General features: G+C 37.1%; 3 protein-coding genes across 5 annotated transcripts in view; 1 reads left to right on the top strand and 2 right to left on the bottom strand.

The window, feature by feature from the left end:
• The window catches only part of LOC110416580 (glutamate receptor 2.9-like), a 4,196-nt gene extending 519 nt beyond the window's left edge, over positions 1 to 3,677 (bottom strand). The window contains exons 1-5 of the mRNA XM_021428592.1: positions 3,410 to 3,677; positions 1,257 to 2,551; positions 814 to 1,111; positions 323 to 720; positions 5 to 208 (exon numbers count right to left, since the gene is read on the bottom strand). Coding sequence (XP_021284267.1) covers positions 5 to 208; positions 323 to 720; positions 814 to 1,111; positions 1,257 to 2,551; positions 3,410 to 3,677 — 2,463 coding nt within the window. The remainder of the gene's footprint in view (positions 1 to 4; positions 209 to 322; positions 721 to 813; positions 1,112 to 1,256; positions 2,552 to 3,409) is intronic.
• A 733-nt stretch (positions 3,678 to 4,410) lies between these two features.
• On the bottom strand, positions 4,411 to 7,788 carry LOC110416752 (glutamate receptor 2.9-like). The gene is made up of 5 exons (XM_021428821.1): positions 7,402 to 7,788; positions 5,924 to 7,233; positions 5,479 to 5,776; positions 4,989 to 5,386; positions 4,411 to 4,900 (listed from the first exon to the last, which is right to left on the bottom strand). Exons 1-5 carry the CDS (start codon positions 7,667 to 7,669, stop codon positions 4,532 to 4,534), a joined length of 2,643 nt encoding a protein of 880 aa, XP_021284496.1. The 5' UTR covers positions 7,670 to 7,788; the 3' UTR covers positions 4,411 to 4,531.
• Positions 7,789 to 8,719: 931 nt separating this feature from the next.
• LOC110416755 (DCL-like protein) lies at positions 8,720 to 11,411 on the top strand. Of its 3 annotated transcripts, none has more exons than XM_021428827.2 (4): positions 8,720 to 9,240; positions 9,346 to 9,460; positions 10,838 to 11,016; positions 11,092 to 11,411. In XM_021428827.2, the coding sequence occupies exons 1-3, from the start codon at positions 8,882 to 8,884 to the stop codon at positions 11,009 to 11,011; spliced, it is 648 nt and encodes a 215-aa protein (XP_021284502.1). In that variant the 5' UTR covers positions 8,720 to 8,881; the 3' UTR covers positions 11,012 to 11,016; positions 11,092 to 11,411. The 3 variants fall into 3 exon arrangements, with proteins under 3 accessions (XP_021284502.1, XP_021284503.1, XP_021284501.1); XM_021428828.2 differs by having other exon boundaries at positions 11,106 to 11,411; XM_021428826.2 differs by having other exon boundaries at positions 10,838 to 11,411.
• The last annotated feature ends 3,436 nt before the right edge of the window (positions 11,412 to 14,847 follow it).

Here is a 14,847-nt window from a genome sequence, read left to right on the forward strand (position 1 = left end):
ATGCAAAGGCTGAAACTCCACCTGAAATGAAAAATAGGGCAGAAAAAGGCCTAGGACCTAGACTTGAGCCATCAGTTATAGAGGTTGAGGAGGAGCAGTTGGAGGAGGAGAGCAAGTGCTCTTCCAGTTGCCGCATTTCTCCACTTTCCTTTACTCTGAGGATTGCCTCCGAAATGTCAAATGTCAGCGGAGAACCTTTCGGAAACACCTGAAGTAGAGAACCAAAATATACCCAACATTAATTCAATGAAAATATATATATATATGTTAACAAAATACTCGGTTTCAGAATCTTGTAAGAGAGAAGAATGGTAGGGATTACAAAGCCAAAACCACCGAGCTTGAAGGTAGGTCCTGTCATGGTGTACCCTGTGCAATACTTTGCAAGGAAGACTTTTGCATGAGGGACAACAAAGAAAGCTGCTTTAATATCTCCCTTCTTAAAGGCGTCCGGATAGTCATTAATAGAATCAATTTTCTTGATGTTTTCTGCCTTAAAACCAATGACATTGATCAAATACCTCACAATAAACGAATTCCCATTACACCCAACGGGTGCATTTGTTCTCAGAAGTGTCTCAATATCTGAAACAGATGGTTGGAGGCGCGAGATTGTCAACATGGAGGTGAGACTTGCAGTGAAACCTGCTGTTATAATTAGAATAGAAAACAGCCATGGCGCCAGCACAAATCGAGATAAATTGCTCCTTAAATGTTCTCCTGCAAATGATAATTATTTCAGAGTTCTTTTCTACATGATAAAGACATACAGGGATCAAAGGAAAGGGTAAAATGACTTCGACTGAGACTTACTTTGCGCGAAGAATATGAGGGTGACAGAGAACCAAAGCATTGCCCCAAACCTATTGAGTTCAGGGTTATTTTCATGCTCAATTAGCCAAATAACACATCCTATAAAAATGTGCATTGTTATAGTTATTAGCCACATTCTCCTTGAAAAGGTGTCCATGAACATCCATACTTCTTCTGACTTATCTTGTTTTACAGTGACTACCATAATAAGTCCAGATTCAGCATATGGCTGTGAGAACTCGGCATACTGACATCTATCTGCCATTATATCTGTATCTCCAACTGCTGCATCTAATCCCTACTAATTTACAAGAATCTATGATCAAAGTTCTCCATCCGAAGTTATGAATGACAATAACATGGTCAAACATTTAAAGCAGCATTTTATAGTCAGAAACAGTTAAAATATTGGAATTTGCCACAGGGGGAAGAAGAAATCTAACCTTGCGATACACTTCTTCCACCATTTCGTCATATGTGCCAATGAATGGAACCAATTCGTAAGGCAATTGATAACGCAGATACTTAACAACTGCTTCGAACACATCAATTGAAAATCCAGTAACATACGAACCGGTCTTGCCTTGATCATAGCTCACTTTCACAAACTGCTTAAAGGCACCCCTGGCAGGAACCCCTATTTTCAGCGGTTTCTCCTCATCACCGATAGTCCATCCCTTTGGAACAGTTTGCACACCACCAGGCCACTGAATTGAGCCTAATTCTTTCATAGCCCCGTTGCCAAAGCTGGTGTTCACTTGTTCATGTCTGCCAGAGTTTTCTGTGAATCCAAACTCCGGAGACCAAACTGCTATTTCGCTGTAGCTTTTGCCCACCACATTAAAGATCTGAAAGGTTGTTGGATGTTGTGATAATGTGACTTTATTTAATCTTATTTTTCCACTAAAACCTTCATAATTGGTTGATAATATTTCTCTATATAATTCTTTGGATGTGGCATTTGCTTGTGAATTCTCCAGGGCTTGAGCAATGGTCCAAGCTGCATCATAAGCTTGGAGAGCAAAAATACTAGGGTTAGAATACTCTTCTTCGTCAGGGTATCTTGTGCCATAGATCCTTCGGAATTTCGTTTTGAACTGTCTAAAAGACTTGCTAGAGTCTATAAAATTTGTTCTAATTCCAAGTACACCTTGCATTTTATAAAGAGTTGAAGAATCAAGAATGCTTGCAATTTCATCTGCGACAATCCACACATAGCCTTTCTCCATCATAGCCATTTGCTTAGCCTTCTCAAAAAGCAAGACAGCAAACCGTAACGATGATTGTACGACTATGAAGACGCTGTTGCTCTTGCTCTTCAGCTTCCTTAGCTCTTCTTCTATGGTACCATTTTGGTCTGAAACAGATGACAGAGGTGGGAAAGCTAAGTGATGTTCAACCTCTGAACCAACTACTCGAAGTGAATCGGAGAGTAGGGTTATGAACCCGGAATCACCAGAAAAATCATTGTTGTGTTCGTAAATTGCAGTGATTTTTCGCCACCGGAAGATTTCAACTAGTGCTGCAATGCATCTTATGTTGAGGTTGATGTCATTACTGAATTGGATGAAAAATGGCAATTGGTTAGGCATTGACGTTGGTATGGTGACATGTGAAGTTAGGGATATGATGGGTATATCATTTGTTGTTTTTTCGATCTCGGATACTATAATTGCCTCCTGCTTTCTGATTGCCCCAATCACTGCTTGCACCTTTTCAATACCAATGAGCTCTAACGCTGCAACAGACGACGTTGTAGGATTTTAAGTCTGTTAGTTGCTAAGAGTAACGCCTTATGTGCTCGTGCGTTGTGGTGGCTCACAAGCAGTGAAACAGGAATTCAGCATTTTAATTTGTTCCTGGATATATTGCATTTTGTTTTCATAACTTAAAATAATTATATATTTTCTTTCACCTTCAGCAGCAAGATGGATATAATTATTGTTATTTATATCGTATAATACATAATGCGTATCATATGATACATTCTAATATCAATAAAAAATAATAATATATTTTGATATTTATATCATATTTGATTAAGTATCGAAAATAAATCGTACTATATTTAATACATATTTTATGATATAATATAATCAATACGTCTTTTATAAACTTAATTCTATTAAATTATTACAAATTTATTTATTTATTTATTTAAGTTGAAACATGGAAAACTATTATTTATGAGTCTACATTTTTCAGATTTAAATTTTAAACAAAAAAATATATAATAAAAAAATTAAATTCTTTTTTTAATTAAATATTTTAATACTTTTTAATTTTTAATTAATAAATTAATATAAAATATATATCTTTTATCTAAAAATATATACAAAGACTATATTAAGAGTTTAAATTTTAAAAAAAATTCTTTCAATTTATATCCTATAATCTTCAATCTTATTAATAATAAATATAATATTTTTAAATTCTTTTTTTATTTTACATACGTAAATGTTATTTATAATTAATTTTAAAATTTTTTATCATATATCTTAAGATACTTTATACTCAAAATGTGTCTCGATTTAACAACTACATGATTCCCTTATCTTCTCCTCTCTAGTCTATGATAGTTAGAATGAAAAATTACCAGAAGAAGCTGCTCGAGCTGAGCTTCCATTTGTATCTTTGAAGCACAAAACCAGGTGCCCTGAGCAAGTTGAGTGATGGAAATCCTGGATTGCCATTTCCATTGCTATTCTCTGCTCTTTCCCTGCACGGGAGCTGTAGTCAATAACGACACCTATTCTTCTGGTTATCCCAGGTTTCCTTACACAGTCATCCCCTCTTTGATTAGCTTCAACAGTTGGTTCCTTCATTACCAGCAAAAGCAGGAAGAAAGATAGGACAAGAGACATGTTTTAAGTATTCAGACACTTGCCGAAAAGCAAGCAAATTCAGGCAATAACGTACCCCAGATAATTGGAGACACCAGGGAAAGGACCTTTAAGAAGAAGTAGAAATTGGCTTAAGAAATAAGAATGGCCATTGAGCGAGTTAACTAATAGTTTCTTCAAAATCTAGAATTATTCTTTCCAAGTTTTCTTGAAATGGATGCAATATGTATAGATTATGGACTTTTCTCTTATCTGGTGGTAACCACCGAAACTTCTCACGCCCTCAACCTTTAAATTATATGTATTGAAGTCCAGTATGTTTGTTTTTCCGGGTAGGTGAGGCAGTGATCTTATCTAGAATTATTCGTTCATGCAAGCAACTTGTGAGCTTGGATTTCTCCCGGAGACTTGGGAGGTGCTGGCAAATATTTGGAAATTGATGATCCGACAATTTGAGTTTAAAGGGGTTTAGCTCAGTCAAAAAGGTTGAAGAAGGAACCCTGAAGCAAAGGGAGTAGAGTAAAAGCCATTAGATTACTTTGAATTCTTGGGTTGTGAGATTCTTTAACAAAATTCAACTAAATGCATTTCCCAATTACCAAATTGGAGTCATAAATAATGGCTCACTAAAGTCAACAATCATATTTGGTTCCCCTCAAAACAAAAGTCAACAATCATAGGTGAATGAATTTTGGTTCAGTACAGTTTGGGATGGTACCGGCAATTGGTTGAGGATATTTTTCCAACTCTTATTATAATATATTCAATATTTCAGATAGTTACAATCACGTAGAGATGGGAGATATGTACAACTATATGTTTAAGAAGTCTCTACTCTCTACCCTTTCCATTTTTCAAACTCATGGAACTTGGTTCTATGTCATCAAAATACAGCCGGTATTTCTCTGAAAGAACCCAAATGTGACATGTTGGCAACATGCGGTGAGAAATGTGAATACCCATCTTCGGGTTCTGCTTAGCTTGGCCTGTATGAAATGGTTGTGCCTTCTCCCCAAACGCACGGCAGTGAGTAGGAAAGCAAAGGCTGAGACTCCACCTGAAAGTAAAAATAGGCCAGCGAATGGGCGAGGACCTAAGCTTGAGCCCTCGCTTATGCCGGCAGTAGAAGAACAGTTGTAAGAGGAGAGCAAGTGTTGTTCCAGTTGTGGCATTTCTCCATTTTCTGTTACTTTGAGGATCGCCTCCGAAAAGTCAAATGCCAAAGGAGAACCTTTTGGAAATACCTAAAGCAAAGAAAAAATGTTATGTAAAGGACAAATGAATGACAATGGTTAGATATGTTGATGAGAAAGAAGGATTTGCAGGAATTACAAAGCCAAAACCACCAAGCTTGAAGGTAGGTCCTGTCATGGTGTACCCTTTACAATACTTCGCGAGGAAGACTTTTGCATGAGGGACAACAAAGAAAGCTGCTTCGATATCTCCATTCTTAAAGGCATCCGGATAGTCATTAATGGAATCGATTTTCTTTATGTTCTCAGCCTTAAAACCTACGACATTGGTTAAATACCTTAGAATAAATGAATTCCCATTACATCCAACAGGTGCATTTGTTCTCAGAAGTGTTTCAATATCTGAAACAGAGGGTTGGAGGCGTGAGATTGTCAACGTGGAGGTGAGACTTGCAGTGAAACTCGCTGTTATGATTAGAATTGCAAACAACCAAGGTGCCAGCACAAATCGAGATAAATTACTCCGCAGTGGTTCTCCTGCATGTTATAAACTTTCAGAGTTGCTCTCTTCTATATTAGGGACATGCAAGGACATAATTCAACACTTGATGACTTTAACAGAGACTTACTTTGCGCAAAGAAAATGATGGTGACAGAGAACCAAAGCACCGCCCCAAACCTCTTGAGATCGGGATTCTCTCCATGTTCAATAAGCCAAATGACAAAACCTATGAAAATGTGCATTGCTAAAGTTATCAGCCACATTCTCCTTGTAAACGCCGTCATGAACATCCATAGTTCTTTTGACTTATCTGGTTTCACAGTGACTACCATAATCAGTCCAGATTCAACGTACGGCTGTGAAAACTCTGCATACTGATATCGATATGCCATTATTTCTGTATCTCCAATTGCTGCATCTAATCCCTACTAAGAATTTACATGAATCTATGTCAGTGTTCACCATTGGAGGTTACAAATAACTATGACGTGGTCAAACATTTGAAGTGTAGCAATTTCCAGTCAAATATGGTTCGTTTTTGGAATTTGCAAAGGAGAAAGAAGAAATCTGACCTTGTAATGAACTTCTTCCACCATATCGTCATATGAGCCATAAAATGGAACAAACACATAAGGCAATTGATAAGGAAGGCGCTTAACAACTGCTTCGAACACTTCTACAGAAAATCCTGTGACATATGAACCATTCTTGTCTTGATCATAACTCACTTTCACAAACTGGTTAAAGGCACCCCTAGCAGGAACCCCAATTTTCAGTGGCTTGTCTTCTTCGCCTGAAGTCCATCCCTTGGGAACAGTTTGTAAGCCGCCAGGCCAATAAATCGGGCCTAATTCCTTCACGAAACTGTTGCCAAATCTAGAGTTCTCTCCTTCATGTTTGGGTTTTCTGTGAGAGTTTTCGGTGAATCCGAACTCTGGTGACCAAACTGCTAACTCTCTGTAGCTTTTACCCACCACGTTAATGATCTGAAAGGTTCGATGTTCCAATAATGTGGAATTTTCGAATCTCACTCTTCCGCTTAAACCTTCAAAGTTACTTGATAATATTTGTTTAAATAATTCTTTGGATGTAAAATTTGCTTGTAAGTCCTCCATGGCTTGAGCAATTGTTCGAGCTGCATCATAAGCTTGGAGGGCAAAAATACTTGGGTTAGAATACTCTTCTTCTTCAGAGTATCTTATCCCATAGTTCTTTCGAAATTTTGTTTTGAACTGTCTAAAAGACTTGCTAGAGTCGTTAAAATTGGTTCTGAAACCAAGTACACCTTGCATGTTATAAAGAGCTGAAGAATCAACAGAATCAAGAAGGCTTGCGATTTCATCTGTGACAATCCATACATAGCCTTTCTCCATCATAGCCATTTGCTTAGCCTTCTCAAAAAGCAAGAGAGCGAACCGTAAAGATGATTGTACTACTATGAAAACCCTGTTGCTCTTGCTCCTCAGCTTCCTTAGCTCTTCTTCTATGGAACCATTTTGGTCTGAGAGAGATGACAGAGGAGGGAAAGCTACATGATGTTCAATCTCTGAACCAACAACTCTAAGTGAATAAGAGAGCAGAGTTATGAGTCCGGAAGCAGAAGAAAAATCATTGTTATCTTCGTAAATTGCAGTCACTTTTCGCCACCGGAAGTTGTTGACGATGGCAGCGATACATTGCATGTTGACGTTGATGTCATTAGCCATTTGGAGGAAAAATGGCAATTGGTTGCGCAATGATGTAGTTGCTGTGGCAGGTGAAGTTAGGGATATAATAGGCAAATCCCTGGTGACCTTTTGGATCTCAGATACTAGAGTTGCTTCTTGTGGTCTAATTGTTCCGATTATGGCTTGCACTTTTTCACTACCAACGAGCTCCAATGCTGCAGTATATGTTTGAGGATTTAAATTGTGTTTTTAGATGAGGGTTAAAGCGCGGTGTGCTTGTGCATTGTGGTGGCTCAGAAGCAAATTCAAGTTGGGAAACTTCAGATAGAGAAATTCAGCCATCAAATCCTGACAAGTTTATGCATATTAGAATAAGTAATTACCAGAAGAAGCCGCTCGAGCTGAGGTTCCCTGTGAGTCTTTGAAACGAAAAATCAGCTGCTTCGAGCAATTTGAGCGATGGAAATCCTGGATAGCCATTTCCATTGCTATTCTCTGCTCCTTCCCGACACGAGAGCTGTAGTCAACAACGCCACCTATTCCCCTGGTTATCCCACGTTTCGTTACACAGCTATCCTCTTTTTCCTTTGCTTCAGCAGGTATCCCCATCGTTAATAGCAACAGCAGGAAGAAAGGTGCGACACGAGACATGTCCAAGTCTTGAGAGAATCACAAACCCTTGTAAACTAAAAGCAGGAAAATAACTCAAAAAGGGTTTCTAAATTCAAGCAACTTCAAGCAATGCTGTGACCCGGACAACTGGAATTACGCCGGGGATATCAAGGACCTTTCTCAAACAAGTAAACGCACCGAAGATCTTACTTGCGAATCTTCATTTAGCCTGTGCTGAATAGTGGTTCAACTCTAGTTAGAACTAGAATTAATATTATTCTTAAGTCAACCCACGATACCCTACAATTTTGAAGAAGTTGGTTGCCACCATTTACACTTAGTGAAGACCCAAAAGGTAGAAGAAGGAAATCCCAACTGAACAGAGTAGACAAAGGGCTATACCATTAATTTGAATTGTTCAATGGGGTTGAGATTCTTCAATAAAATTTTCAAAAGAAAGATGGACTATTACTAAAATCTCAAGTTGTGCTGTTGCTTTCTTTATCAAATTTTTTTTCCAATTATCAATTGGAGTTATCGGTAATATTGTTTATTACTAATGTCACCAATGATGGGTGAGAGAATATATAAATTAGGTCTAGTTTTAGATATTATGGGCAATTATTATTAATTTCGAAATATATATCGTATATGATTAATTTTTAAATTTTATAAACAACCAATAGTCTCACATATTATTTAGTACAAGCTTTTTAGTGCATTTCATACTAATGAGATTGGCTCTAATTTAAGAGGGGGGGGGGGGAATTATTTTTACTTAAGCAAGTACAACTTCGGTTAATATTCAAAAGATGGTATTTAAAAATGAAATAAAATATGCATAATATTTCATTATTATTTTTCTTTAATATTTTTCTACTAGTGAGATATCCAAAAATGAACTTTAATTAGTGTCTCAAACTAAATAAATCTAGAAAATAGAATAAAGTAATGCCAAAAATCAATTTGATCAAGTCCTAACCACATATTGGGCCTTAGCGGGCCATATTAATGAACCCAAGGGCCGTTACCGGCCCAAAGATAATAACCAAACCAAAAAAAAAGGCCAATAATAAAGGCGCCTAGCTGGACAAAGAGGCGGTCTCAGCAGTCACCATTTTATCAGCTAAGATTTCCCTTCCAATGGCAAAACGCTCAGCATATTTTTCATGAGCGTTGATAATGTGACCGTTAACTCGTCCGATTCTTTTTTCCAACTACTGCAAAACTCACTGACTCGCTGAACTCGTCATGGCTTCGGTTCTCAAGCCACCACCCTACTTTCACCGTAACTGTATCTCCATCTCCTCCTCTTCCTCCCCTGTGATCTTATCTTCTCCCTTCCAGCGAACGACGTCGCTCCAAGTTCGCTTTTGCGCGTTGAGGACCGGGTCCGACGGGGGAAGAATCGGGAGCCAGGAATCTTACGGGGCCGATATGCTAAGGAAGCCGAGCATATTGCCACCGAAGGACAGTGGTGGAATTTCGGAAGAAGAAGAGGGCGGTGAGGGCAAAAGAAAGAGAGGTAATTGGATTGATTGGGAAGATAGAATTTTAGAGGACACGGTTCCTCTCGTTGGCTTCGTTAGAATGATTCTTCATTCTGGCAAGTAAGTGATTTCATTTCTTGGCCTTATTTATATTTTATCTAATTCGAGTTTTCGAAGTTGTTAAAATAAAATGTTTTTGATGGTAATGTTGTAAATTTATTGCAGATATGAAAGTGGAGATAGATTAAGTCCAGAGCATGAAAAGACGATTCTCGATCGGTTGCTTCCATACCACCCAGAGTGTGAGAAGAAAATTGGATGTGGAATTGATTATATTACAGTATGTTTCTTTTGCTTTTCGAGTTTCTATCTCTGGTATTTATTATAATTTATCAAGCTTGAGCTAACCAATTGAAATAAGTCATACTTCTTTTGAGGGTGCTGACTATTTGTCTTTATTTTTTTTTTAATTTTTGTTGATTTTAACTGCATATATAGTCTTCGTTAAATTTGAACACTTTGCCTTGTTAACAACTTGATATAGTGGAGGCAAAATAGCGAACATTTGTGCTTGCTCAATAGCTCGTTAGAATGGACAAAATTTCGTGAATTCATACTTAGTTTTAGTTAGAAAGATTATAGGCTAATCAATTAGTGGAATTTCTACTCTGGGTAATTCACATTTAATACTGACAAAGCATTCACCTTACCTTTCTGCTTTAGTTTTCACCATTCATTTGGTCTTCTTTTTTTCCTCCAGCCTATGGAGAATCATCACTTAAAACTTTTGTTTTCTGTAATTGTATCTCCTCCATGGCTTCATGCTTCTCACTCCTTGGTGAGAGAGCTTGATTCCCATGTAGCATCATGCAGGAACTATTGTTATCCCTAACTTTGGATACCTGTTATAGTTTCCAAATGATTCCTATTATGTTATTATTATGTGGACAAGAGGTGATCATGGACTTGGTTAATGTAGTAACCCAGCAAGATCAATCTATGCTTGTGTCTGTTTTAGAGTTATCTTCGGTTGTTACAGTGATTTCTATGTGAGGATATATCTTATTTATTAGTTTTCTTGTGTTTGGAAATGTGCAAATCTGTAATATTACCATTGCTTTCATTACCTTTATGTGGTGAGACAACCTATTCAATATTGAATCAAATTTTGTATTTAAATATTAATTAAATCCTTTCTGTTCCATAAAAGTCTAAACCTTGTTAATAATTTTATGTTCTGCAGTAAATGCTGCACATAATCCGAATTTTACTAAGGGGATGGCACATGATATTATTGGTTCAAAATTCTTTCTTAGACTGCTTAGTTGCTCTTGATATCTCCATTAACATGGATAGCATTGCAACTTGCACAGATCACCATGGTCCAAAAGCCACATTGTATTCAATTTTCGAACAAGAATCTTCTTCAAATTTTAAAAAGAGGTCACTTCAACGGGTTTCAATCTTTTAGGGATTTGGGGTGATGCAGGGTCTCTCCTGTCGATGTTTTAAAAAACAGAATGAAAGCAATAAAACTACAAGACCAATGAGCAGGCATGCAAAATTGAGGGGGAAAATCAACTAAAAGAAAGGAAACCTCTTAAGTAATTAAAATTTTTTATTATGGTATTTACACAAGTTAAATGGTACTGTGGCCCATTTGGCCAACTTTTGTTAATTAAGTAAATGATGAACGCATCTCATTTTTGGTTCACAGGTTGGTTACCATCCTGACTTTGAAGGCTCAAGATGTTTGTTCATAGTTCGAAAAGATGGAGAAATGGTTGACTTTTCTTACTGGAAATGCATCAAAGGCCTGATCAGAAAAAACTATCCTCTATATGCGGACAGCTTCATTCTCAGACATTTTCGACGGCGTAGACGGAGTTGATGAGGGTAATATTCTGAACTTGTCAACCACTTTATGTTATTATGTCAGGTTGGTTGCCATCCTGACTTTGAAGGCTTAAGATGTTTGTTCATAGTTTGGAAAGACGGAGAACTGGTTGACTGTTCTTGCTGGAAATGCATCAAAGGCCTGATCAGGAAAAACTATCCTCTCTATGTAGACTGCTTTATTCTCAGACATTTCTGACAGCATAGATGGAGTTGACGAGGTTAATACTTTGAACTTGTCAACCACTTTATGTTGTTATGTTTAGAGGATTTTTTTTTAATTTTGTTCTTATTGTTTGTAATTTGTCATATTAATGAGCTCAAATAACATTGTAGAAATTAAAAGTAATTATTGAAAAATCTTAAAATTTGAATGGTGGGTGTAGTTTCTAGAAGCATATTCCTGAAAGATGATACTGAGTTTTGCTGATCTTAAAATTTGAATGCTGGTCTAAAAGGTCAAATGTCCATATATCCTTAATTTATGATACTTCTGTCAGGGAATTGGATTTCACTATTTTTCTGTTTTACCTCTCTTTCACGCACACACACACACACACGCATGCACATCAACATGCACACACATGCTACTTTGGCTAAACCATATTGCATCAGCTGTTCACATCTAACATCACTGTGGGAGAGAGACTTGTGATGCTATGTCATTTATTTAGGAGATAAGATTCCAGAATAGGAGTTGTGTTGCTGCGAAACAGATATTAGAAAATGGAGATAAAGATCCCTCATGATTTCAGTCAATAATGTAGCAGATGGATTGGTAGGTTCATTGCCATAGCGACCACAGTGTTACTGCTTTGTTAGCTAAAGACTATCTGTTGATATTTTGGTTTCTCTGAGGCAGTGGTGCACAATAACTTACTGCATTTGCCCCCAAGTGACGTCCTATAAAACAGAGGTCATAAAGAAATTAAGAATGTCGGTTGGAGACTGATCTGTCTTACAGATCTATTAAGTATAAACGAAGAGGCATCTACCTGAATTTCTAACCCTGGGAAACCATACTCTTTTGCCATTATAAGGCCATAGCTGAGGCCCTGAAGTTAAGCTTGAATGCAATTGCGAAAATCGAATCTCCATCATACTCATCAGGGGACATAATTACCTATAGGATGGGCCATCCTCAGACAAATGGGGTGGCGTAAAGAAAGGAGGAAAAAAAACGGGAGTTGAGCTTGATTTCAGCTTGTCTCTCTTCAACGTTACTAGTGACTAGTTTTAACAAATTGAAGAGAAATTAAAATCCATATGAACTAGGCTATTTGTAGTATAGTCTCTTTTTCTCTCTGTTGTATGTCAAAAGGTTCAAAGAGATAAGCTTTCACTAAATGGAAAAAGGAGTTGTGTTGTGGTAACGAACAACCAATTATCAACCTCATAAATTCCAACTGATGAGAGAAGGCTTCATGCTGCTCTTTCATTTGCCCTTTTCGCTCTTCCCACCTTTTCCTGTGACCTTGTCACGCTTGTTGTCTGGTACTTTGATGACTTGCGACATTTTGTCTTATTTGATGCAAGACTGTCATTACTTTGAACTGTTAGTAACAAAGAAAAACGAGCTAAGACCCAGAGTAAATTATTGAATTGTTGGTAACTGATTGATAGGAGTTAAGACCCAAAGTTACATTAGCATACTCATTAGCAAAACCCAATATTTAAATATAGTTGTCTTTTTTTTTTGTTTGGGTAGTATCATTTGAAGCAGGGCACCCGTCAGCTTTCCATCTTTACCCTAACTCTTCATGAAACTTTGAACATAAATCAGAAAATATTTGGCTGGATATGTGCAATCTGGCTTTTGCATTTATGCTAGTTTGTCTAGCAATTGGGGACAATGAGATACTCTAGTCACCCACGTCCAGGCACTTATTAGCCAAGGAAACCAAAAGGAAAAAAGCATTATATAAAAAAACAGGGTCTTGGTTGCACACGAGCTAACGTCACATTCTCATTGGTCTGGGAACTGGAAGAAAGTTTAGAATCCCATAAATTGGATGGAACCAATCCATTCTTCGAAGTTCCAAACACAGAGATGTCCAGATGCTAACAGTGGGGAAGCCACCGGGTTCTCCACCACGTGTGCGGACCAATTGACACAATAATTGATCAGCAATAGGCTCTCTTAAGAGAAATGTGGTGCGCACCAATACCCAATTATTTGGGGGATTTGGGTGATAGGTGAATACGACACGTATCTCTTTGCACCCACTCTGACCCTTAGTTCATGAAAATGATTCATATTTGTTTTTGGGTGCCATTCCCACTACTTTTTGTTCGATAAGGATTGTGGTATTTCTCGTATTCATGAACCTTTTACCTGCCACTTGTAGCAAAGAGAGAGCTTTGTCCTTGCTTTAACTGCTACTACAATGCAACTATATTGTACAAAAAGATGTCCCCATGTGGTACATAAGATATACTAGCTTGAATAATCATAATTTCTCATACTAAATCTCACTGTCTAGGTAGATTTTTATGTAATCTTATTGTTCTTTTGTTTTACATATCAATTGAGTATAGATGAGATGAGATGAGATGAGAGCTTGAGAAATCATAGTGACCATATGCTTTTTGTAAACTTAATGCTACTCTATGCATCCATCCAAGCAACCTTCGGTTGGTTCAAAGTATGCCGACATCCAATCTTGTCAGATGATCATCGTAGGGGAACCGCCCAAAAATTTTGATGCAAATACAAAGTCGACTTCTCTCCCTCTTTCTTTGCTTTCAATGTAGGAGTGTCGGAAACCCATATTTGGAAAAACAAAAAGAATCTTTAACCCAATTTTCGGAGAAAATTCATACAATTGACTTAACATGTTAAACCATGTGTTTGGTACTTTACCTGATCGACATGTGTAAAGGTTCTTTTTCAATAGTGGTGCGAGTTTTGTCTTTTTGCAAAGCTGGCTTTATTCTACAAAGCAAAACCCCACATCCTCATCTGTCACTTGAATAAGTCCAATTCATGTATAGATACAAAGGCTTGCAGCCTTTTTCCCTGTTCTGGGTCATTTGGAGGGCTTGAATAGAAGGGAGTATCTTTTTCCAATTGAGCCAATTCAATGGACTTAATTGTACCCATTTCCCCATTTATTATTCCCTTTGTAAACCTCTTATCTTGACTTTTTATTTGATCACATGAAGTATCAAACCCCACATAAACTTAAAAAAGTCCACAGTTCCCCACCGCCTTTCTATAATTAAACCTGGTAATTAGGTTTTTAAGTAAGGAGAAACATCTTCTTGTTCCCATCGTACGCCTAATTGAGGTATGCATATACCTACCAGCCACCTATTTTTATGATCAAATACTTTATATTAGCAAATAATAACATTTTCTATTATATATATATATATATATAGATATTGCGGGAAATTGTGAAGAAAAAGGAGAGGTTAATGCATTTCATTGACTAAATTTTGTTTGCAAAGGCCTTATCCTATTTAAGAGGTACAAAATTAGGTGAAAAACCGCTCTAGATGACTTAGGAAAACCTTTTTAAGAATCTTGGCATAGCTTTTGACCAATCAAATACCAAAAGGATGAGTTAGCTTAGACTAGTGATTCCATTGGCCAAATCTCAAATATAAAGTGCTGTTTTAGGTCACGCTGGTCATTGGTTGGCTTAGTTTATGCTCTATAATAATCAAGCAAGAAATTGGCAAAAAAAAGAAAAAGAAAAAGGGAAATGGATTTGAAAATTCAAGGTGTAAATATCAAAAATCAAATTGCTTTATCACGTGTACCAAAAACAATAGGGATAAACTTGGAACAAACAGGTTGTTTAGACCAAAATACCCCCCTTTCAC

Source organism: Theobroma umbraticum, unplaced genomic scaffold, assembly GCF_002168275.2.
Source record: "Theobroma umbraticum cultivar Fairchild unplaced genomic scaffold, ASM216827v3 scaffold_51.0, whole genome shotgun sequence".
NCBI classification, from domain to species: domain Eukaryota; kingdom Viridiplantae; phylum Streptophyta; class Magnoliopsida; order Malvales; family Malvaceae; genus Theobroma; species Theobroma umbraticum.

Excerpts from the sequence above, each read along its gene's own strand:
- LOC110416752 (XM_021428821.1), bottom strand. The coding sequence starts at position 7,669 with ATGTCTCGTGTCGCACCTTTCTTCCTGCTGTTGCTATTAACGATGGGG. Across the intron at positions 7,234-7,401 it reads AGCTCGAGCGGCTTCTTCTG|CATTGGAGCTCGTTGGTAGT; the intron begins GTAATTACTTAT and ends CATATACTGCAG. Across the intron at positions 4,901-4,988 it reads AGCTTGGTGGTTTTGGCTTT|GTATTTCCAAAAGGTTCTCC; the intron begins GTAATTCCTGCA and ends TCTTTGCTTTAG.
- LOC110416755 (XM_021428826.2), top strand. The coding sequence starts at position 8,882 with ATGGCTTCGGTTCTCAAGCCACCACCCTACTTTCACCGTAACTGTATC. Across the intron at positions 9,241-9,345 it reads ATGATTCTTCATTCTGGCAA|ATATGAAAGTGGAGATAGAT; the intron begins GTAAGTGATTTC and ends AATTTATTGCAG. Across the intron at positions 9,461-10,837 it reads GTGGAATTGATTATATTACA|GTTGGTTACCATCCTGACTT; the intron begins GTATGTTTCTTT and ends TTTGGTTCACAG.